General features: G+C 33.4%; 2 protein-coding genes across 3 annotated transcripts; one reads left to right on the forward strand and one right to left on the reverse strand.

The window, feature by feature from the left end:
* LOC120070205 (uncharacterized) lies at positions 1–1,896 on the forward strand. Its single transcript, XM_039022071.2, has 2 exons — positions 1–611; positions 1,548–1,896. Exons 1-2 carry the CDS (start codon positions 163–165, stop codon positions 1,582–1,584), a joined length of 486 nt encoding a protein of 161 aa, XP_038877999.1. The 5' UTR covers positions 1–162; the 3' UTR covers positions 1,585–1,896.
* A 5,589-nt stretch (positions 1,897–7,485) lies between these two features.
* Positions 7,486–25,673, reverse strand: ATG2 (autophagy 2). Of its 2 annotated transcripts, none has more exons than XM_039041592.2 (14): positions 23,965–25,673; positions 21,474–22,504; positions 20,739–20,878; positions 19,794–19,969; positions 16,495–19,620; positions 16,293–16,405; positions 15,719–15,920; positions 12,423–12,536; positions 10,929–11,036; positions 10,717–10,818; positions 9,990–10,186; positions 8,677–8,873; positions 8,355–8,558; positions 7,486–7,758 (listed from the first exon to the last, which is right to left on the reverse strand). In XM_039041592.2, the coding sequence occupies exons 1-10, from the start codon at positions 24,166–24,168 to the stop codon at positions 10,732–10,734; spliced, it is 5,301 nt and encodes a 1,766-aa protein (XP_038897520.1). In that variant the 5' UTR covers positions 24,169–25,673; the 3' UTR covers positions 7,486–7,758; positions 8,355–8,558; positions 8,677–8,873; positions 9,990–10,186; positions 10,717–10,731. The 2 variants fall into 2 exon arrangements, with proteins under 2 accessions (XP_038897520.1, XP_038897510.1); XM_039041582.2 differs by having other exon boundaries at positions 10,717–10,849.
* Positions 25,674–25,707: the final 34 nt, after the last annotated feature.

The raw sequence follows: 25,707 nt of genomic DNA on the forward strand, positions 1-25,707 counted from the left end.
AAGTGTCTAATGAACAAGAATGAAAAACAAAAAATTCCCTCTATATATAAACAAACCTTTCTAAACCCAATTAACCAAGGCAAGTGAAAAGCAAAGGAAAGATGAAGGATTTTTTATCATTTGCTTAAACTTAGAAGCAAACCCTTTTGAGGTTATTCCTCTATGGATCCAAGAATTTCATTTTCAAATGATTTTGTTGAAACAAAACAGGGATTGAAGATTGAGAATATTTACAGAGAAGCACCTGTTTCTTCTGATTTTGAGTTTAGTGTGAAGAACAGATGTATGATATCAGCAGATGAGATTTTCTTTCAAGGGAAGTTGCTGCCATTGAAGGACAGTTCAAGGAATAATAATCTGTTGGTTAAGACAACTTTAAGAGATGAATTGCAAGTGAATGAAGAAGATGATGAAGAAGATGAAGTTTCATTTCCAAAGTTCACAAAAGTTTCTTCTGCTAGCTGTTGGAAGGAGAAATTTGGGTTCAGGAGATCTCATTTTGTTCCAAAGAAACAGAGTAGAAATGAAGGGGTTTTGAAAACTGTTGAAGAAGAAGAGAAAACTTCTGTTTTTCTTCATGAAGACCTCATAAATATTGCAAGAAAAAATGGGTAAGATGAAAGATTTCTTTTTTTGTTTTTGGTTTTTTGTTTTTTGTTTTTTTTAACAAGTATACAAATAAGTAGGGGCAGAGCCAAAAATTTTCACAGAGATTTTTCTACATCATTTTTTTTTCATCCTAAAAATTAGGCAACTTCTTTTTTTGTTTTAGTTCAACAAATGAATAAGGGTGGTGATGAACTTTCTAAATTTGGTTTTGGATTGACAATTAGGAAGACAAGTTTAAAATCTTAGGTCCGGTTTAATAACCATTAGTTTTCGATTTTGGTTTTTGAAAGTGAGTTTGTAAACTCTACATCCACACATGAGATTTCTTGTTTTGTTATCTAACTTCTAAATTCATTTTCAAGAAATATTCAAGCTCATGCTTTTAAAACTACAAAAGAAAGAGAAAAAAAACTCTATTCGGTAATCATGTCGTTTTTTATTTTTTGATTTTTAAAAATTAAGTATATTTTCTCTCCAATTTTTACAACGATTTGCATCTTCTTACAATGGTTGAATTCTTAGCCAAATTCCAAAAAACAGAAACACGTTATTAAAACCTTTTTTTTTTTTTTTAATTTTCAAAATTTGGCTTGTTTTTTAAACTATTGATAAAAAGTAAATACAAAAGAAGAAATTTGGAAATAGAAATAGTGTCTATAGATTTATTTTTTTTTTTTTTAAAAAAACGAAATACTTACCGAGCGAAAAAAAATACATTTAGTTATGAAATTTGACTAAAAATTTAAATTTTTAAGCAAAGAAATTGTGAAGAAACATATTTTTCAAAAATGGAAATCATTATCAAACAAGTTTGTTATTATCTTTTTATATACTTCTACAAATCAAAAAGGGACAGAAAGAAAAGGAAAATAGAAAGATGTTATTATATTATTGAAACTGAAATGGGAATGAGCTAAAAGAAGGTGTTTTATGAACAGGAATTGTTACTTGAAGAAAGCTAACTCACAGAGATGAAAGGAATTAGAGAGATTATGGGTAATAACCAATGTAAAGCAGAAGGATATCACAAGATTATCTTCAGATAATTACAAGCTTGTTTGAGGGTTTTTGGCTTAAAAAGAGAGAAGCTTTTTCATCTCTTTTGTTTAGTTACAAGAAAAAATCAACCAAAAACCCTTTGTGAGATCAGGTTGGGAACTATAACTTTTTTATTTAATTTTGTATAAATGCTTTAGATTTCATGAGCTACCTAGATTTTCATTTTATCATGTGTAATTCCTTCATGGATTTTGTTATAATACATCATAACTCTATTATATTTCTATATATTATTGAATAAACATATCTCAAATTTATTGACTATATCAACAACTTTATAACCCAACCTTTTTGTAACAAATATAACTTTATCAAATTTATTCCATAAAATGAAAATGAAAAAAGAATTGGATTTAAAGAATATAAATCAGCACAGTCAAAATTAAATTTAAAATCATTCAAGTGTTTTAGTAAGATAAATCAGAGAACAGCAAAGAATTTATTATGTATATATGAAAAATGAATAAATCATTAAACTAGTTAAAATAAACTTATTTTAAATAACTAGAATTAGAAATATTAAAGTAAGAGAAAAGAAATACCATTGACATGCTCTGAAGTAACTTGATTAGATTTATCTAATTACAATGGGTAACTAAACCCTTTCTTTTATTGATATTACGTCACAAATGAGTGGTGAAAATTAAAACATAAACATTAATTTGGAGTTGTCTGCGATTATGAAAAACCTACTACAAACTGATCTAATGGTCGTTGAGACCACCCACCTAAGATTTAAAATCTTAAAAATTTTGTCAATAAATGTTAATTAGCATGCACTACGTCATGGTCATACTTGTCTAGGGTGTGTTGCCCGTGACCGCATTCTCAAGCCAACTCCTTTTTATCATACTTTCATGATATGTATTTCATTAGTCACATTAGCTTGTTTTCTTTGTACTTTTTGTTGTAAGTAATTCAACGACCTTTTGCATATGCAAGGGTGACAAAAATCTTTTTGCTTCGAATGTACTATGTGGGGGTAAGACTAACCATCATATCTTCATATCCGAGGTATATGTCATGAAGTCGTTGTTGTCCTTTATTGTTTTCTACTATGACATTTATTTTCTTAAACATACATTCAAATGTTTGCGAAAACTTTTTTCTCTAACTCTGTTTTCGAAAATCATTTTCTCTGAAACGGGGGTGGTAGTTGCGTATTACGCCTGTTGTGCTGTTGACAGTCTGAATCTGAATTGGTTGGCTTGTTCATGGGTGGCAACAAGTGTCGCACAATCACTTTTTATGAACCTTCGAAAGTGCAATTGTGACACACTGCACTCAATAGCGGATCTAGTACTTCATGTCACGAAGGGCACAAATTTATATAAGGTTAAAGTATAGCACATGTGTTGGGGTTGATGCCCTAAATCTCGTGGTCTTGTAGTTTGTAAACTGTATTTGTACAAATAGATTATTTATTTAATAAAATAAGTTGTTATTTTATTTGACATTTAGTTGCATTAACTTAAAACCAATAAACTAAGACGTAAGGTTATTTGATGAAGTTTAAACATGCATATGGAGACATACAGGTGAATCATGTTTAAGTAATAACTTGAACGGTTTGTAGTAAATGGATAAGGCTGGGTACCTTATCCTAGTGACACTACAGATAAGACCCACTTTGTAATTGTTACAATTGTTGTAAAGTGTTACAAATAATCGATTTTGATCATTCATGTGGAGACATGTAAGCGGAGGTATCCTATACAAAAAGTTTGTATAAGACCGAACCACGAAATGAGTAGTCTCTCTTTATAACACCATTGCTAGAAGATACTCACATTTCACTAAGATGACCATAGGTGACTTGACCTAAATCATGAGTGAGTTGTGTACTCTTGCCTATGAGGGGGGTCATTTGATATGCATGGGTGAGAATGGCCAGATTCGTCGACTCAATATGCCTACCATTTTAGGGATTTGTCCGAGTGGGAAGCCAGGAACACAACTACACAAGAAGAAATTCGCTCATTCCCGATTGTTGGGGTAAGTAGATAAATTACTCCTTAAAAACTAATTCTGGGTCTTGAACAATGTGGCATCATATCCTCTCTTGGCCCGAGAGGGCTTCAGTTATAGTTGACTATGACTAATTGTTCATTAGAGAAATTGGTGATACTTAAAGAATTAGATGTAACTACAGGGGTAGAATGGTAATTTTGACATAGTAGTATTTACGAGTAATTTGTGAAGGGTCAACGCACTGTTGATTGATTATATCCAATGGACACAGAAATATATTTACAGTGCGAAGAATGCAACTTCAATCTTTAATAGAGTGACCGGTAGTTAATGAAAGGGGATTAACTTAATTAAAGAGTTTATTAATTAATCTCGTATCATTGGAGCCTTGTAGGTCCATAAGATCTCATTGTTAGCTCAATAAGAATTAATGAGAATCAAATTAATTTTGGATTAATTTGAATTCATTTGAATTGTTTAAATTAATCAGAGAAAATTAATTGTATATGATACAATTAGTATAATATATGTGATATATTATAATATAAAGTTTTAATGAGAGAAATAAATATTTGAATATGATTCAAATATTAATTATATGAATGTGATTCTTATAAAAACTATAGGTTAAAATTAATATGAATATGTTTCATATTAATACTATAAGTTATATGAGAGAATTATAGACTATAGATTATATTATATGCGATATAATAAACTATAGGTTATATGTTATATGTTATATGAGATATAACATATAGTTTAGATTTAATTATATTAAATTGTTTTAATATAATTTGATTTTGAATTTTGAATTCAAAATTATAACTCCTTGGGAGTTACTAAGGGAGTTAAACAGAGGTGTGGTTCGTTTTTGGGATTCAACGTGATATTCATTTTACACAGAAGAATTCTATGATCTATCAATCTCCTCTTCATCTTCTTGACCAAAAGATTTTCTCTCAAAGAGTCTCATATCTTCCTTGACACCAAAATTAAAAATAGAATCCCACAAGTCTTTGTGATTCTCTCCTTGAGAATAACTATGAAGTTCTTGTGGTGGTGTCCTCATTGTGACATTCGAGATCTTATCGAGTTGCTGTGTTCATGATGTTCGAGATTAAGATGAAGAAGTCCAGTTCGTGATTTCTTGTAGTGGAAAGGAAACGTGAAGAAAGTGTGTCTTCAAGGGTTAGTTTCCTTTTCCCATTTTCCTTTATAATTTTGTGATAGAAGCATGCTTAGTTTTATTTTTGTTTATCCTGTTTTCGTCGCCTCTGTAATTTCATGTTATGTAAAACAAAAAGTTCGAAACACAAGATATTTGATTGCTTCCACTGTGGAAATTCCAATCCCTTCAACATGGACTTCTAAAATTGTGGGTATGTATAGTCCTAAACTTAAAAAAAATGTCTAATAAGTTTTGAAATTCTCAATTTTTATATCTAATAAATCTTTTACGTATTTGAAGATGTTAAAAACTAAATGTTATTAGACATTAAATTTAACTTTTTAATAGGTATTGTGGACATGTTTTAAAAATTAATATATCTATTAACTACAAAATTAAAATTTTAAGATTCCAAAAGGCTTATGATTCAGTTAACTAGGATTTTCTGTTTGGAGTGCTACTGGCTATTGGTACTCCTGTATAGTTTGTTAGTTGGGTGCAAACTTGTGTCACATCTCCTTCTTTCTCGGTGATGATCAATGATTCTCTTGAGGGTTATTTCCCGGGTAGGAAGGGACTGAGACAGGGTGATCTGTTATCTTCCTTTCTCTTCGTGATGGTAATGAAAGTTCTTTTGAAGTTGCTGAATAATCCTCCTGTGTGGTTTAGGTTCCATGACTGTTGTGAGCGTGTTGGCCTAACTCATTTGGCTTTTGCTGATGATCTCATGATTTTCTGTGTAGTTGACCAGGGTTCTTTGGATTTTGTGAGGAGAGTTATTGCAAACATGGGGAAGAGCTCTATGTTTATTGCGGGAGTAGATTCTGTTGAGGCCGAGGAGCTTGCTACCTTTATGGGGTTTGCTCTTAGTTCTCTGCCTGTCAGGTATCTGGGGTTGAGGGTCTCGGGATCATTTGTTCTTTGAGTGTGGGTTTGGGAGAGGGGTATGATCGGGTGTGTTACGTTTGTTGGGGTCATCTCATCGGGTGGCTGGGTGGAATGTCGAGTTGAGTTGGGTTTGTCGAGTGGGGACGGGTAAGGGGGTACGAAGTAAATTGTTTCAAGTCTTCTAGTGTGCTTCTATTTATTCTATCTGGTAGGAGAGGAATCGTCAGTTGCATGGAAGTCGTCCAAGGATGACGTCTACTTTATTCCATCTTATTATCTCTATGGTTCGTGCTCATGTTGTTTCCTGACAGGTTGATCTTCTTGGTCTTCTCTAATTTTTATTTAATGTTATTTTTTCCTTTGTGTGTTCAGTCTTTTGTTTCCTTTAGGTGTTGCCCTCGATTTGTGGGGTTTATTTTGTTTCGTGACTGTTTCTCTGGACGATTATTCTGTTTTCTTTTGCTATGGCTTTTGATCTCTGGTTCGATTAAGAACTCGATCTTTGTTGTTGCTTTGTTTGCTGTGGTGCCTTGATCCCGGGCTGTGGGATTCTTCTGTTGTTGCATAATAATATTACCTATTCAAAAAAAAAATAAAAATCAATTAGACAATTTTTTTTTGCCTAATAAAATTGTTAATTTTTATACGTTTCTAATATTTCTGAGATCTGTTAGGATATAAAATAGAAAGTTTATAGATATATTAAATATTTTTAAGAAATCTATTAAAAGTTTAAATATTTATTAATCACAATTTTCAAAACTTAGGGACTAATTTATAATTTAATCTTCATAGAAATATAATTTTAGATGTATTAGTATATGATATTTATCAAGGTCTTCTGAAATAGAATTAAGTTTTCTAATTCAATCACTTTTCGTAAAATAATTTTCTAAAGATTAAAAAATATTAGTATATTTGAATATATAAATGTGAGAAAAATTAAAAAATGAAACTAGAAAAAACTATTTTAAATGACAAAATTTCTGAAAATATTTAGAATTAATAGCAAAATATGACAGTCTAGATAGACCACGATAGACTAAGTCTCACAGTCTATTGCAATCTATTACAGATAGACTTTGAAATTTTGCTTATTTGTAGATATTTTGATTCATTTTCTACATTTAAAAACAACCCAATTAACTAACACTTCCCATGTACAAAAAAAAGTAAAATAATATATAATATATCTAGTGAAAAATTCAAACAATAACAGTAAAAAGTAAATAGAGATAGTAAAAGATTAACATCTTATTTGGACTAAAGAAAAAAATGTTTTTCTTTTTTAAAAAAATCATTTTTGATTAAAAAAACGATTTAAAATAAACTTTAAATATGTTTCAAAATCTATTTTAAGTGGTTGTCAAACACATTAATTTTCTTCGAAATAACTTATTTTCAAAATTAAACACTTGAAAAATTAATCAAAAGACCAAAAAAGAGAAAATAAGCCAAGAATTTAAATATATGTAAACACTTGATAACATCATTTTAAAAAAAAATTAGAAACAATTTGCATATATATACGTAACCATTTGAGGGAGGCACGTGCTCCCTTCCTAAATCCGCCACTAACAGCATCTTTAAAGTCAAAATTTCAATATTCCATCTCACAAATGTTGTAATAAAAAAAAAAAAATAAAATCTAGGTAGAAATTACTCCGTTGGATTAACTAGGAAATAACATCTCTTCTTAACATGTACAAAATTCAAGAAAATTACTTCTCTCAAAATTGTTCGATCCTTCAAATTGCTAGGATGGTTGAATTTAAGAAAAAAATAACTTGGTAAACAATTTGCTGAACTATGCACAACTTGGAAAACAAATGATCAAGTATTTACAAAACTATGCACAAATAAGAAAACTATGATACATTTTCTCAAGCCTCAAAGAATAAACTTGGGTATAAATAACTATAGAACTTGATCATTATAATTACAAGGGACACCTAGTATAAAAATTTTCTAACCAAAGTCCAATATTTTACATTATGTACAAAATCTCCGTCTTCTCGATCCAACGGGGAAAGAATGCCTACAAGATTCTCACTGTACATCTGCAACAAACGAATACCATAAACATCACAAGTGTAGGAAACAAAAACAAAATTTTTTTTAGTTTTGCTATTCGCTCCTTACTAAACTTCTTAAAAGCCAAGCCAAATTTTGAAAACTAAAAAAAAAAAAAAAAAAAAAGGTAACTTTAGTTTTTGGGTTTGAAATTTGACTATGTTAAATGTTTCTCAAGACATATGACAATCATAGTAAGAAAATCGAGAGGAAACCAGCATAAATTTATAAAATGGAAGCAAAAAACGAAATCGTTATTGGGAGCCTTAGGTTCTGCACTTACATGATAAAAAAACATTGCGATGTATTATTAAAAATACTTGTGTTATATCTATTTAGAGAAACAGGGTTTTCAGGCTTTACTCAATGTTAGATCTAGACAACAGTTCGATAACGTGCTGATATAAAAGCAACAAATTTCTTTCCTATAACGTTGCCAAACCAATAAGGAATATGTGCGCGTGTATATATAGTCCGACTACCTATCTTCTTCATGATATTTTCTATGCTTAAGCACTGCCCATGGAAAATGCAGAATTATAATTTATAACCGTAAAAGGATCGGAATAGAGATTCCACTCACATTTACACCCGGCTCCATCTTCAATGGGTAAAGCGCTTGTCACGATCTCTTTTAAGGCGACGCACAATGCAATCGTGATTTCATGTGATATTAAGCTTAAACTCTTTTCATAGTCATTCTTGACTACACCATCAATTCTGTTCCCACGAGTCTGTAGGACCTAAATACTTCTCCATGGATTCTCTTTTGCGCTCAGGATCAAGGCTGCATGCATGAGAGAGAACCAACATCAACCAAGTTTCCAAAGATTCTCATATTATTGCGTATCCAACAATAACTAAGCGAGCACCTAAACAAACAAGAAAACAAAAAAAGCAATGACCTATTTCTCAAGCCAAGAAAAGTGTAATGTATGGCACTTGCACATGCAGAAGCTGGAGCTATAGCTGCAGCTGGAATTGCTTGAACAGCAGTTGCAAAAGCAGACACTGTACTGGCTCCACGTTGATACTTTTTCAAGGGAGTTCGAACCAAGGCAGAGGTAGACTTCCCGAGACCATCACTAAGGCTTTCATAAGCCTGTTAAAAATCAAGTTTAATTAATTCTATAGGGAAATAAAAGAAAGAGAAATTATATGTAATGAACAGAGCAAATTTGCTCACGTCATTCCCCAGTATATAATAAAATGAGGAAAAATAATAAAAAGATGAATGGTAGTTGTGTGTCAATGTCACATTGAAAGATGGCATTCAATCCTTCTTTGTAGTGTTACTAACATCTAACCATGAAAAAATTTGTGAAACATCGTACGAAGTAAATCAAATGGACAAAGTTCAGATTTCATCTCCGTGCACATATAAAGATAACAAAAATTTGAAAATATGCATAAAACTATCTTCTTACAGAACATGTTTTAAATAGATTTTCAACTAAAGGCGGATTCATGTGTTAATGTGATTATTCTATCTTGTTTAAAATTGGAAAAATAATCATGGCGAAAATTGAGAGTAGTAACTAAGATTACAGGAGTTCTAAAATTCCATCTGGCATCAAGATCTGGATCATCAAACAGTAAGGTTACATAATTACTGATTGTATGCAAACTCGTCACATTCTCTATCATTTCCTTAGATAGGGAAGTACATACATCCCCTAGTACGATCACACTTGGAAGATACTAAAATAAATCCAATCACTGGTACTGCTCAGATTTCCTTAAAATAAAGAGACGCAAAATGTTTCTTAAAGCAGTATGGACAAAACACACAGCTTGTTCAGATATGAAATGTTATTGTCCAATATATTTTTTCAGAAGAATTGGATGTCTTAGGTCAACTTTCTGTTGAAGAAATGAAAAGAGACTAGCCAAATGCTCGAAATTCAAAGAAACCAACAACAGAGAAAACAATAATAGAAATAATACAAAGATAATTAAGCTGGAAAATAAAAGTGATTCCAGTTCAAACCATTCAACCAATTTCACACTATTTGAACCCATAATTTCAAAGGCAACTGGGTACCCACGGTAGTTTCATAGTTTGGAATACCCATGGGCATTTTGACATGCAGGATATGAATTCACGACCAACAGTATTCTTCTTATCTCTTTTCGACATTCCAAACAGATGGCGTGTCATTTCTCTATACATTAGAAACTGGAATATGATGCATGCAGATAAATATAGAAGATTCACCTTTTTCAGTCCTTCTTGAGCATCCTTGGGTTGATTGGATCTTACATCAGGCTTTGTTTTATACCGTACTTTCACTGAAGGAGGAATACTAGTGAGAATGTACTCTGCCTGGAGCAAAATGTCGTGAGCCCCTGCAGCCAAGTGTACCCCCAGTCCAACAGCTTCAAGGGAAATACTTCTGAGAAATGCAATAGTACCTAAAAAGACCAAATTATTGGAGTTGCTGAATATCATGAAAAGGGGAAAAAACGGGCTATACAAGTGTTGAAACTACATCTACAAAGGCATGGTTTTAACCCCATGGAGTTTCATCTTGCTTTACATCCATTAATATTTTTTCCCAAGTTTGATATAAATGTCTACCTTTACGAATATAGGATTTTTGTTCTCATGAGAAAAACAAAGTAAAGGTTCAAAATTGATTTTATATTGGAAATCATTGAAAAGGTTTCCCAAAGTTTATTATATGCTTTCCAAGTATACTTTGAACAAAGATTTATCCCAGAACCAAACCACCTATATTTACTGTAACCCATAAATTTTATCATCATAAGTTCACATGAATGATCAAATTTAAAATTTTATGTTAATAAGCATTAGAACTTAGAAGAAACTACCACTTTTCCTATAATTAAAGGTGAACTGTCAAACGATTATTATATTTGACATATGATATTTTTATCACTTTTGCAACAAACGTAAAATACAACCCCAAAATAAAAGTCACCTCTTTGCATCCCTTTTAATATTCTTCGATCCTTTTTGTAGCTCTCAACCGGAGAAGACAAAAGCTTTGAAGCACCAGAGCCAACAGCAACCAATGACCTAACTGCAGGAAGGCCCTCCAGTATTTTACGTATCTATATAAGGTTGTAACACGTTACGATTAATTACTATAATGTAAGAGAATAACCAACAAGCTTTCTAGTTTCGTATTACCTGATTATGAGATATATCTTCCAACCATTCCCCAACAACTGTTTCACATACACTGCCCCAACCATAGACTCCAACAGCTTGTACATGCTTCAGGTGTAGCTCGACCCCCTGCACCAGTCAACTTAATTAGTGCGATAGGGACACAACAGCCCACCTTGACATTTAAACAAGCATCATTTACAGGAAAATAAGACTTTGATGAGTAACGTAGTTTGTCATTCCCACTGTTTTGAAAGGTGAGGTGCAAGGCACAAATGTTGCACCTTGCCTTGGATAAGCAAGGTGCGCGCCTTACAGTGCCTTTCAAGAAGCGCCGAGGCACGCTTAAGTGCACCTCTTCGGGCTTTTTTTATTTTTTAAACGAATCCCTAAAACGCAAATATTGTTGCCGTTTATTATAAAATATAATATATTTATAATTTTAAACCTAATTCTAACTTTGGCATCATTATACCTATGCCTACGATTGATTTACGAGTACAAGTGCGGCAGAATGCAGATTACTTCTTTACATCTTAAAAAAAAAAATAAAAACAAAAACAGAATGCCTCATCCACCGAGGATTTAAGGATCAAGCTCTAAAAGTTACAAAGTTGCACAAAGACATCCAAATAAAAAATTTGAGTTCGTTAAAAGAACAAATACAACTACAACACAGAACAAAAATAATTGAAACATTATAGGTTAGGGTTACAAGTCCAATTTTTCTGTATTTTTTACTCTTGGATTCTTCTTCCAAAAAAAAAAAAAGGGAAAAGAAAGAGGAATTGTGCTTGTGATTGTTTTTGTGTCGTTTCTTTTTTCTTTTTTCTTTTTCTTTTTTTTTTTTTTTTGTAGGGTATATTCTATTAGCTTCACTTAACTTGGTGTTGAATGACTAATATTTAAATCTTATCTATCTTTCGTTTTTTTTTGTATATTCTTCTTTTAAATCCCATTTCTATCCATCTATGTTTTGGTTGTTTAAATTAACATATATATAGTATATGTATTTGTTTATATAGTGCGCCTCACGAAAAAAAAAAAGTCTGCACCTAGGCTCCAAAGGGTCATTGTGCCTTAGTGTGCCTTGGACGTTTAAAAACACTGGCCATTCCAGAAAAGGTGAGACTAACACAACTCAGTTGGAGATGTTACTCGGTCTGTCAGACAAAGTAACACCTCTCTTGACTTACTCAAAATATATATGTAGGCAACAAAGCAACATATTCAAGTATTGACATATGAGTTTTTTCTAAAAGTAACTCGTCAATTTAAACCGGACATCATAAAGTAACATGGCTAATATGATATATAATACATAAAATTACCTAAATACAAGAATGTGTTTCCAAAGGCAGCATAGTACAATTGGACAAACTGTGAAACAAAATGCCTAATGTAATATATATCATCAAAACAAATTGTCTATACATATAATTTGGCACCCAAAGGGGAAAGAAGAAACAGGTCATCAATGTGTGTGTATGTGTTTTGGGTGAGTGGTGGTGTTACCTTCCAAGGAACCAGATTTACAAGTTCAACGTACTTCCCACCTCTTAATGCAGCCAAATCCACACGACTAGGACTGTAATCAACACGGACTACAATTGGTTGTATGTCAAATTTCTGAAAAATACAGAACATTTAGTACATTGTTTTTAACCATTGGATATTGAGGTCAGTTTAAACTTTCTTGTTCAGTGGCAACTTTTATATATATTAAAAAAAATAGAAATTTCCATCATCATGAATCAAATAGTGCTCGAGTAGTTGAGTAGACAAATAGAAATCAAATAGTGCTTGTGCTACACCTTACCTTGCTAAGCATGCACTCCTCACTTTCAGTGCAACATTTATTTCAATATACTAATGGTTAAATCAACTTAGAAAAAAAAACAAAAAGCTTTTGGCTCTTTTCAACTCTCACCTTAAGCACACCTCTTTCCCACAAAACTTGGAGAAACATGAAAGTGGACTAAATTGTAGAGGAAACAACCAGCACTTTTCATTAAAATATAATGAAAAGAGATTAATGCTCTAACTCAGAACCCAAACGGGAAAACTAGAAAATTAAATAATAAATATTAAAACTGAAACAGTACAACTAGATAAAAATTGTAAGGAAAAGATAAAAACGTTCCAATTAAGACAAATATCCTTAATAGAGTTTCCTGCAAAGTTTTTAGAAAGAGAACACCAAGAAGAGGTCTTTAGACGAGTTGAACCAAATTGATCGTTCCAAGGAAGAGACTTGCTATTAAAACCCTCTTATTGCGCTCAAACCATAACTCAAATAATAAGGCTTTCACAACATTAACCCACAAAACTTTGGACTTTGATACCACAGCTGGACAAATCAATAAATGGAAGACATTTTTCTTAAATGAATTCATTATTCAGGAAAACCCACTGATGTTGAATAGTGAAAATAGTTTCCACCAATATTGCCTTGAATACTTCTTGTTAAAGAATATATATATATTGCCTTGAATACAAACAGTCAAAGAATAAATGTTGCAAGGTTTCACAATCCTTCATGCAAAGAGATCAAATTAGAATGCGATAGGTGATGTGAAGGAGGCTTTCTTTGAAGAACCTCTGAACAATTCCGCAATCCATTACTCATTACCCAAATAAGAATGTTGATTCTTTTAGGAGCTTTAGAGTTTAGAAGACAGCCATAAAGCTGGAAAAATCTCTATACAAATAGGAGAAGAACCTGTCAAATGCTTTCTTAAAGATGGAGGAAAACATGGAGAACTATAAATTTAATGATGGAAATGGAGATGTGATTCTATATAGTTAATATAAAATCTAAAAACTGTGTTTGAATTTTTATTGTCTTTAGTAGTCAATTTTATATCGATATCATTGTCTTATCCTTCATGCTGATTTTTTATATATATATAATCCATATATTATGAATTTCACTTCATTGAAGTCCTCATCTTTTTTCACCATGTGCTTAAACCCTAAACAGTGACGACACCTCCAATCACTTCACTTTTTTAGAAACACATTCACATACAAAGTTGAAAGGGTGAAATGAAAAAAGAGAAGGAAAAAAAAAAGGAACTATGTGCCTGATTTCAACATTTAACTAAGAGAAACCAGTTCCAATGGATTCAGTTGCTAATGAGGACTTTAGCTGGAATTTGACAAGGCAGTGATAGGAAATAGAAATTGATAGAAAATAGTACTGAAATATAAAAGAAAAATTACAATACTCAAGTACTACGAGAGGTCTAGACTCTCCCAAAATAACTCTTCCAAATTGGTAAAATCCATTTGGAGCTTGAGGGACATTCGGTTGGCTGAAATTGAGTTTATGAAGAGGCCATTTGAATGCTTTTTTAAAAAAAGAAAATAAATGGAAAAAATGTAATCACGCAAAATTTTCTGTAAATCTGAGTCAGATGAACAGAGTTGCGAAAGAATTGTTTTTTATTCAACCTGTCATTCTAATGCATTAAGATGTTAAGAGTTCAGGCTTTAGGGTCATTCTAATGCTTGTAAGAAGATGTTCTGAGATCTTCAAAAATGCAATTCTATAAGAATGCGAAGGAGAATTTTATTAATTAAACTTCAAAGAAGAGAAAAATATGCAAGATGAGACATTTTGGGCCAACTGTATCTTTTCTCCAAAATGCTTTGGTGGGAGGTGGTAGAAAAATAATTTGTTCTATTTTGGTTGCAAATAAGGCCGTAGAATAATGCAAAAGATTGAAAAGATGATGAAGAGAATAATACTAGCCTTCAAGAGCATATAATACTGGCCTTATAGAGCATAGGGAAGAAAAGGGGCAATAAAGCCCCCGAAGGTTTTGAGAGTCCAAAAGCAATAAGCGACAAAATTTGGTAAGAGAGAAAACTCTATACCACAAAGTAAGCAATGGGGATAACTTTGAAGATGGAAGATCTCTTTATGACCTAAAAACTCAAAAGAAATATTTGCATTGCTACAATAACCACCGCTTCTGTATCACAAATGAAACACAGCAAATGGTAGTTCCTAGCTGCCACTCAACAAGATCACTGGTCCAATCTCTTAATTAAAGTAGTACAAAGAAGAAAAATAATGTTAAGTCATCCAACCAAGGCCATGGGAGTGTACCAAAAATTAACACAATTGGTAATGATCGAAGAATCAATCAAGATCAAATTCGTAAATACTGTAACTAATTGATGTAGGGCAACCGGTGTCTTTCTTGGATGGTTCTTGTTAGCTCTTCTTGTTCGTTTTTTCATTTTCTTTTAATTTTGGTTGATTGTACTTTATAATAAGCCTAGTTACTGATGTTTTTACAGCCTTAATTAAATGGCTGATTAATTGGAGTAAACCCTTGTAACTGCTAAGTTTAAGTTGTTGTCCAGCCTATTTAAATAGCTGGATATCCCTTCAGTAAAGTATTTTGCATTTTTCAGTCTCCTTGTCTTCACCACTAATATTTAGAGATCTTAACTCTTGAGTCCTCAACAACTTCATTAATTATAAGGATTGCATCCAAATCTGTCTTCCCTCCACAAACACCCCTGGACTTCTTATCTTATAGGCAAACTTTTCCCCTTATAAATACTTCAATTCTTCATCACATGATCCACACTTCATCTGATTTGATTCTCCATTCACCATACAAGGATTTTTATCACCTTCGAGGTGAAAAGAATTAGCTACTAAGATAAATCAGTCACAAGGGCACAAGTCTGAGTCAAGGTAACACAAAAGTAGGCACAACTATGTGTGAGTGTGTTGTGAAAGTTCTTGCCGTACCAACATGCATAACCAATAAAATTTTGCCATAACTTGCCTGAAAATAAGGAAGCAGTGCCTCCTCTGCCAAAGTAAGCCCATCATGACTTCTGGTTGTAGGTATGGTTTTTAAACCATCTGAATCTAGTGGACCTGATGACCGGTTTCCTGATGAACTTCTCTCCCCAAAAAAATTAACAAGAAAATCAAGTTGGCATTGATGAAGATGTAATATCATAGGCAGAAAACCAATACACAACCTGAAAGGAAAACAGGTTATACACCCATAATAAGTACACATGAAAGATAATATTGTTACATAATCACTAACATTTGTCATGAATATCTTATAATAATATTGAATTATTTTGAGGTGAGGAATAAGAAAAGGAAAGAACATCCTTAATAAGGACAATGAAAGCTCTATCCATCGATATGGTGGAAAGGAATGACAACTCCTTCCAACCAAACAAAAGAAATTGTCTGTCATTCCCTTCTCTTCCACCATTGGTCATACAAACAAACATGCAGAAAACATCTTGTTGGAAGAGTTCATGTCCTTGTTGGACAAAAAAATGAGCAAACACAAATCACATCTAACATAGGAAACTAAAAACTAAAAATTGGCGCACCGGTATTCCTCAAGAGGGATCAAAGGATCTGGTCTAATAGCTTCTAAGTCGAGCTTGAATGCTTTTGAGGAAGACTTGCGAGGATGATTCTTTGAATTGTAATATCCCAGTACCTTTCACAACCACCAGAAAAAGGAGGGGGGAAAATCAGTCTGTAAAAAGCATAAATGTAAAAACACTTCAGTCGGGTAAAAGAGAATACCAGCTTCCAAGGTGCATCTACACTGCTGTCATAAAGATGGAAATCTTGAACCGAAAGAGAAAGTCTAGATACACACATTCCACCTACTGGAAAAATATCATATTGAACTTGCATTGAAGATAATGCAAGCTCTAGACATGTGTGTTGATCTCTTTTAACTGTACCCATTGGTAGATCACTATTCACTTTAGAGACTTGCCAATCAGAACCGGCATACATTCTCCATTTCACATCAATATTATTAAGTAGTACACGTCCACTTGGCTCTTCAACCTCATCAAGACTTATGCTCTCATTAGAACAAAGATCATCAGTTACCAAGTGTTCGACTTTACTTACATCTGATATGTGGTTTTCAAGAATTTTCATAGGCAAGTCCCCATACCAACCACTTCTTCGTTCTCCAGTATCTATACTGCCAGAATTTCTGGAATTACTAATATCAGAAGGTAATTGCCGGCCTATCGCCAGATCTGATAAAGGGCGGAGTTCAGACAAGCAATACCCTTCTATTATTTCAGGAAACTGGCGGTATTGTATGAAAGATGTTTGACCATCAGGATCTGAGCCCATGAAGGAATGAGCAGGAGAAGAAGTTTCACGAACGTCAGAATTCGAACTGCATACCTCAGCATGAAGACCTTCATTGGGTAAAACACTACATTTTGACTTGCTATAATCACATTCTCTGGAATGGTTTTTATTTAATAGAAATGCATCTTCACATATTTCATCCATTAACCCAACTTCACTTTGTTTAACTGATAAATTGTGACACGGAGGAGAAGATGATTCAGTGTCAATCTCTTTTCTCTCCTGTCCCTGTTGGACATTATTCCATCTCGTTTGCAAATGAACAATTGATTCCTCGAGATCAGGGGCAAATAGCTGCTGAAGTTGAGCAGCCAAACGTGCCAGACCAGAGGCAGTGTCATGGCATGTTTCCACAGAAATGTGTGCTTTGTAACATTCTAACTCCCACTTAAGGCCGTTATTACAATTAGTTCTCAAAATTGCTTCAATAAATGTCTCCCGGGCGACCTTAACATAGCCTACCTTGCGGAGATCTCCAACATTGTAAGCATCAAACACATGCTCATAATCAGAGACACTACATAGAAGAAGTCCGAAATCTTGTACTGTGATTCTGTAATTATCTTCAACTACATCTGCCACACTAGAACTTGAAAGTGTCACTGAAGATGCAGCCAGCAAGCAAGCAACATAATCATCCTCCAACTCTTGTTTGAAAGTTGAAGAACTGGATTCTGTTTGAGAAAGTCCGCTTTTGACCAGCAAATTCTTCAAGTACGGATGATAATTCAACCCCACATCAACAAAGTTAAGAAAAAAACAAGACCCCGATGACTTTTTTGGTTTCTCTCTGGGCATAATCTCGTTACCTTCTGGTTCAACTGGAGGAGAGGACAAAAAGAAAAAGGAGTAGATGACATCTAACCAATCCAAGCGACCTCCTATAGCCAGAATTGTCGCACATCTTATAGTTATTGAAGAAAAACCCTGTAAACTGTCAGGATCCCACAAATGCATAATATCAGAACCAGCTAACCTTGAAGATAAAGCATTTGAACCTTCCCCATCCCCACGCTTCATGTTAGAGTTGCTACATGAGATCAAAAGGAACTCTTGATCAGGATCTTCAGAGATGAAACCCAGCAATTTTCCTTCTCCATGGGCCAGCCAAAAGAAATTGGCACCCTTGATGCCTCCAAGGTCGGAGACCGAGATTAATTCTAAGTTTTGAATATCTAATCTTAGATGATACCATGATCCAGGAAGTTCTCTCTGCAAATAGCACTTTGTACTCTCATTTGAGTCTGGCCTAATGGCAATTTCTAGACAATTACAATCAACTACAATAGATGTTTGACACGCAACTAATCCTTTCGTAACATCAACTGCATCACAAGTTTCACTTGACAATCCTTTTATCAACTGATCTAAAAGAAAATGGAAGGCTTTATATTGAACAGTACCAAAATTGATTCTGACAAGAGAGAAAAATACATGCAACACCAAAGTGGAGCTCAAAATCATTTCTTGTCGAGTCTGCAAGTTTGACTCCTCCACATCTTTCATATTAGCAACGGAAGCAAACTCATAATCTTTTCCAATGAACTTACACCTGCTTTTTGATTCCTCTAGATTAGCTAAGGACTTGGCCTTCTTTGCAATCCATGGACCTGTGACATTAACCTCCTGCCAAAACAAAGTTAAAGAAGAACCATTTGTTCTGTTGGAGGCAGACAAAATGTTATGAGCTAAAAATTTCTTCCTTTGCACATTGCATGTGCTACTTTGATTTATATCTTCTTCGAAAGTAACCAAGAATACCCCAAGACTACCAAATCTGAAATGCAAAGCATTTTTTTCTGACAAATAACTTTTCTGCAGAGCCAAGTTACCCCTGTGAGTTGTTTCCTCCTTTGTGATTGGGGGGGAATAAAAATCAAGAGCAATAAATCGATCCCAGGAAGTGTAGCCCAAGTCCTTGTCACTTTCAAGTGGGAAACAAAATATTACCCTTGCATTGCTGATTATTATATTGCCTTGCATGCTTGAGGATGACAAGGCCGTAACTTGATTAGAGCTGCTTTTGGCATCCTCATGATCTGATGTATAGTTCTCCTTAAAGCACTTGTGGTTGTTATCACCAGGCATACAATTTTCAACACCCTTTAGTAAATCCAGTAGCATTTTCACCAAAGTATAGTTCACCCAGAAAACAAAGGGTGGTAGATTCAATGAAAATGATTTTGACATAGTAGAGTTCTCATCAGAAGAACTAGATGTCGTATTCAATTGGGAAGAAGTGATGCCATAGGTTTTCAGCAATGTAATTTTTGTAACGTTGTCTTTGTTTTCACATGGAAAATCCATATTGAATGAACTATTTGATTCCACAAGATCAGGATCTTCGGCTGAAAAATCAAATGGGGGGAGCGCATCTAGGACATCCACTTGCAGACGCTTCATCAGAACCGTCTGGAAGTCACCATTACTATTGTGGAAGTCAGTCTTTGAGGCATAACTTCTGCAGTTCAAATAATCAGCAACCTCAATATGCTTGATAGTTCCATGAAACCTTGTTCTTTGAGTAGATACCTGCTGAACAAAATGTGTTAAAGTAAATGGGACTAATAGAAAAGTATCCTCTACACATAAAATGTTGAAAAGAAGAGCCTCCATGCCAGTTGAGGAGAGGGAGGGAGATAAGGACACGGACACACATAGAGTAATACATGAGAAATATAAAGAGTCCTAAAGCACAATTTTACCTGCATAAGAAGATGGATATCACTGAATTTAGCAGCCACAAAATGAACCTCTGAATCTGCTTTGATCTGTGCTTTCTTGGTGTCAGTGAAATGATACTTATTGTCATCGTGGAAGGAAATAACAACGGAAATTCCAGAGATAGCTGCTCTAAGGTTTGTTTCAACAGGCTGCAGTTCTGTATGCAGTAATTAGTGTATAAAAGAGTATACTAAATGGTAAACATGGAGAATTAACTAATCTATTGAGGCATTGAAAAAAATAAAAGAAAGCTTATCACGAGACCATAACTTATGATGGGAAAAAATCAATTGACAACCAATAGCCTTGAGTCCAGGTAATCTCAAGTAACATTGCCATGATATTTTTATTCCTTACACGCCCCACCATCCCCCCCCCCCCCCCCCAAAAAAAAAAAAAAAAAATCCATGAATGTAGATTACACAATTATATATTTTCACCATGATCCCTTATGGATTGTTAACTGATTACCTATCCCTCATTCCCTTCCCTGCCAGAATGACCACCACTCATCTTCCAAGAAAAAGCTCAATATTTTCCTTATTTTCTAACAAGAAACAAACCTTGTTTTTGATATATGAAAATGAAGAAAAAGGCTCAACATTCTTTGACAAAAAAAAAAGATAAAAGGATCAATTAACTTAATACCAAACATATTAACACTTCTTAGAGAATGAGCATTCCTGAGAAAATTCCAGCTCATATCAACTTGAAAAAGAACATTGCATGATATAACTACGCATACGGTAAAACTGTTGTTTCAGGATCATGAATTCAAGTTATATATTGTTTGAAAAAAAAATGATAAGTGAAATCAGCCAAAATGTGGTATTACGCAGGTCAAGAAGCATAAGTTCATAACAATATCTTAAGGTCGAATGCACGAGCATGACTAATACAACTGGATGGAGTAAGTGCATACACACCAGAAGGAACGTGTAAAGATCCAGTAGCAAGGCTGGACGCAGCAGTGATTGCACTAAAAACTGAGTTCCACATCCCACTGCTGCCTAAAGCAGACTGGGTACTTCTTATTTCATCTAAGCATTCAAAAAATTGGTCCACACTGCAAAACGGCCAAAAGATAAACACTCAGTTTTCATTTAATTGTTAAACCCAAATGACTCAGAAGGATAAAAGGTCGTCAAGAAAACAAAAGTAATGAAGTATTGTGATTTGTCTAATTCAAGTCCCAGAATATGCCGTACTTACACACAGCATAAATAGTTTTATGTAAAATAGCGTGCAAACTTGACAAACATTCAGCATGTATCCTGATTCCAAACTAAGAACCTAGGTTCCTCATATAGAGATTCTTTAATCATTATTCAATATTTAAAGTGATAAGAAACTACAGCAGAAGATATATTTAGAACACAAGGGTAAAAATCTGAAAATATAATTTGCAGAATTGAAGTAGATTAAAGGATTAGATCAAATTGCAGGAATATTGATAGCATAAGACAGTAAGAATTTCCATATTTATATATATATAAAGATAAGAACATCTCATACGTATTTATAATTATACTTCAACAGATGATCACATAATCATAGCATTAAATGCATACATTTAAACTAAAACATGAAAATTTTTCAATAAATTTGAATACCAACAGCAGACAAACACTTGTTCTAATAGAGGAAGTGGCAATACCAACCTTGCTCCAAAATCAAATTCTTCAACTTTTTCTTTTTCTCTACATTTTACAGATAATGGCACCCAATTTGATATAAGGTGAGAACCAGGCAGAATCCCACCACCATGAGGTGAGGTTTCATCGGGAGTCATTTCAGCAGAAGCTAGCCCTGATGAAGATGCTTGCTCAAAGTACCCAGATTCATTCACCTTATTATGTATACATCCATCACTATTCTTGTCTGAGTTCCAATAAGCTTCAGACAAAATTAAAAAGCATTTGACTGTTCTAGGTTGAAGTTTTACTTGTACAGGATCAAAGGAAAGATCCCCATCCACTCTGTGAATGTCTAAGGAACCATCCCTCAAAGGTATGCATAATTTCAGGTTACCTGAAAATCCACCGACTCCACCTGTCAGAAACGGAGTCGCAACATTTGATGGAACATGATCTAACACCATTTGAGATGACGCTGCAGTCGTGCATGAAAAGGTTTTTACCTTGTCACAATCATCCATGTGAAGAAACTCAACCATTGCTCCTTGAAACTTTACAAAATTATTCAGCTGGCTAATACCAAGAAAGCTTTCAACTGCATCCATACCCAATTTACCATCCTCTGTAACACAAGTTCCGCATTCTACATCTGAAATTCGAAGAACAAGTGTGGTATCGAATCCTGTTCTGGTTTTGTTTTCATCATAAAAAGAATCAAATGCAACTATCAAGTTTATTATCTTTAAGTGAAAGCTAGCAAGCAGCCCTTTCACCATCTTCGCAACTGTCTTAACACCTTCATGGATATCCCCCCCATAGGTAGATTTTGCAGCATTTTTCACCACATCATGCTCCGACTTTCTCGATTCATGATGGTTTTTATGACCACCACTAAAAGTTCCACAACAATCCATATGATCATTCTTCAAGCATGGTGAAAGCACAAGCTCCAACCCATTGATTTCTACCTCACAGCCCCTACTCGTCCATGGCATTCTAATTAATAATGACCCAATAGATCCTTCTTTGAAAATAACCAAGGCTGCTGTACCAACCTACAAAATAGAGGACATAATTGAAAAGTGATTCACAATGAAGAGTGAGACATTTTGGAAATGCAAAATGGACGCACTTTATTAGGCCATTTGTTAGTAATAATAAATAGTTGTTGTCAGTAGTATGACATGTACTGCATTTTTACCTTTTTTACTAGTCAAAGAATGATAAGTATTCTGACCCCCATGTTCTCAAGACAGGTACGTTTATATTAATTGTTATTTTATCCGTTATCCTTTAGTTTAAGGATTTCTTTGTCCCCATCAATACTTTCAAATACTTTTCCGTAATGATATGACAGTTTAAGGACTTCTTTGTCCCCATCAATACTAGCGAATATTGTTCCATAATGATATAACTTTTGTTATCTACTGGACGGTTGATTTGAAGAGTGCGGCTCTTATGGCACTGGTAAGTACAAAATTATAAATATATAATTTTCAAGAAAATATAAAAAGAAATATACTACATGGTTTAATATTAAAAAAGAAACAACAACAAAGGCAAATTATAACTCAAAACTTATAGAACACTGGTGAATTCAGACAAGAGTAATTGTCAATGCATTGCTACCAGTTGACGCAAAATAAGCATTATATAACTTACATTTGTCCTCCGGAATAATATACATGAAATGAAAGTTATAATTAGAAAGAATAGGAATACAAGGTATGCTCCCTACTTCTAAGTCAAACAAGATCAGGAACAGTGCAATCAAAACTCTAAGCCTTTGTATCTGCCCTGATTTTCTTCTGTGTGTGTAAGTGTAATTTAGACAAAAGAAAGTAAAAACGAAGGGACCTACAAGAACAGCAAGAGCACAGGGGCTCCAAAAAGAAAAGGCAAAATTATAAAACCCGCCCTGTTTCCACCGATAACAACTATTTTTGCCCTACACCCTATATTTTAGCACTCCTCAACCTCGGTTTGGCAAACCACCCTCCTTTTCGCCCATCCCTCAGCAAGTTTTGAAATCCCTTAAATGATATCAAATGTCTCTCAATCCTTATCTATCAAATTAAACACTTCAACAATCTGTTGTGGAGAATCAAATGTTAATTCTTTTTTTTTTTTTTTTGGGAAAAGGGAACAAAACTTTTAATCAAATTTCTGGAATTCTTCGTTCGCAACGGCCCAATCAGCAGGAGCGTTGGGCTAATAGCTCACAAACTTCTGGTCAAAGTAAATTTCAGTGTCAGATTCGTTGGTCATAATGCCCTTTGTTTGCCATCACCGTGCTAGCTAACCTTCAGTTTCATCCCACCTTCCAATCCCAGCAATTTCCTTCCACACAAAACCATCTCTATCATGTTTCCCAATTTAACTTCACCAAAGTTTTCCTCCACTCTCTCGTTGAAGAGACACGCTCCAGTGTCCCCGTTAAAAGAAAAAGGAAAATGGGGAAAAAAAAAGTGATAAAAAGAAAATTAAAAAGAAAAAAAAAAAGAAAAAAACAAACCTTTTCATTGAGAAAATCAACGTTGAGTGCAAGGTCGCTAAGCTGAATTGTGCCATCGGCAAGCTGCACGTCTAGCTGGTCGATATCAATTTCCCCCAACAAAAACTGCCCCAATTTCTTCTTCAGTAGAAACTTACACAGCCTCTTAACGGCGAATTTCGAGAACATCGCCTCCGCCGTCTTCGCGATGTTCCACGGAAACATGGCTGGTTTTGCCGGTAGTAACGCGTCGGAATGATAAAAAGAAAAATTGAGAAGGAAACAGGGCTTAGTGGAAACTGATTAGGGTTTTGAAAATCGCTGTCGCTCGTGATGGGAACAAAATCCCCATCTAGAGCAGAACGATGAGAATTGAAAGATGATGGATAATTTTTTGTTTGATCTTGTGTATGAAACTCATGCAACGATGAATTTGCCGAGCCCTTGGAATTTGAAAATATTCGATTTGCTTGGCGATTACGTGAAATAATGGTCAGCTTTGTACGGGAAATTTTCAAGTTTGCGTTTAATTAAACAAACAGAAATTCTATTAGGTAAAAAAATAAATAATAAAGCTTTCAAATTTGAAATAAATACAATAGCTCAAAAAATCCGTTTTATTGAGATATATTTAGAAACTATCTGACATTTTCAGTTTAAATTAAGCTAACAATGTGTTTTCTTTCTCTCTCTCTCTCTCTCTTTCTTTTTTAATGAAGCCACCAATGTTTTAGTTTTAAATTAATGATTAAATTGTAAATTTAGTTTTGGACGAAATTAAAATTTAGTCTAGATAATTTATAATTAAAATTTAGTCTCTATAATTTAATAAAAATTTCATAAATAGTCCTTACATTAGGAATCGTGTATGAAAATTTTATCGAACAATAAGGACTAGATTACAATTTTAAAAATTGTGGGATTAAACTCTAACTTTCTCCAAATCATAAGATAAAATTTACAATTTAGCACGAATTAAACTAATATATGTGTGTATATATATATATATATAATATCCTCGATCTCAATCTTATAATTACAACATGTATTTAACATGTACTATTTTCATATTTCTTAAAATTTATAAATAGCCAATAAATATTGACTGCAAGACATATAAAAAAAAAATAATGGCTTTTTTTCACACATGAATTTGTTAAATATGAAGCTAAAGATTCACCGGGTAAAATATAAAACGTCTTAAATATCTAATAGAAATTTTTAGATCGAAAGACTTATTGGTTACCGATGAAGTATATATATGTATATATTTTGCATATGTGATATCAATGTGTATACATATAGAATTTCAAATGAATTCCATGACTCATATCACATTGAATTGTTATTTCAAATACCAAAATTGGCATAACTTTTAGCTTAATGGCATCGTTATATTACCAACTTCAATATTATAAGTTCAATCTCCCTCTCATATGATACAAAACGAAAAAAAAAAAATGGTGATTTCAAATAACTTACCTTGAAATTTCTTTATCCAAATTTCATACTATTTTACAATAATATAGTATTTTCTTTTATTACGAACAAAACAAATACATTTAAAACTAGTCATCATTTTATAGATAAAATTTAATTATCAATTTTTAAATTACAAGCCTTTGCCAAAAATAAATAAATTAAAAAATTGAAAATATAGCATTAAATAATTTATTAATTTCTTAATTATTTATTTGGTGGATCCACATCATTCATTAAAGTAGTAGAAATTTTCTCCTCAAATATCATAGCGATCTTTCGATA

The sequence above is a fragment of the Benincasa hispida genome, chromosome 1 (assembly GCF_027475165.1).
Source record: "Benincasa hispida cultivar pf3 chromosome 1, pf3_genome.v1.1, whole genome shotgun sequence".
In the NCBI taxonomy this organism is placed as follows: Eukaryota; Viridiplantae; Streptophyta; class Magnoliopsida; order Cucurbitales; family Cucurbitaceae; genus Benincasa; species Benincasa hispida.

Coding starts and splice junctions, on each gene's coding strand:
- ATG2 (XM_039041582.2), bottom strand. CDS start 24,168: ATGTTTCCGTGGAACATCGCGAAGACGGCGGAGGCGATGTTCTCGAAA. Junction 16,406..16,494: donor TAGATGCACCTTGGAAGCTG/GTATTCTCTTTT, acceptor TGGTTGTGAAAG/GTACTGGGATATTACAATTC. Junction 8,874..9,989: donor CTCAAGAAGGACTGAAAAAG/GTGAATCTTCTA, acceptor GATTTTTAACAG/GCTTATGAAAGCCTTAGTGA.
- LOC120070205 (XM_039022071.2), top strand. CDS start 163: ATGGATCCAAGAATTTCATTTTCAAATGATTTTGTTGAAACAAAACAG. Junction 612..1,547: donor AATATTGCAAGAAAAAATGG/GTAAGATGAAAG, acceptor TTTTATGAACAG/GAATTGTTACTTGAAGAAAG.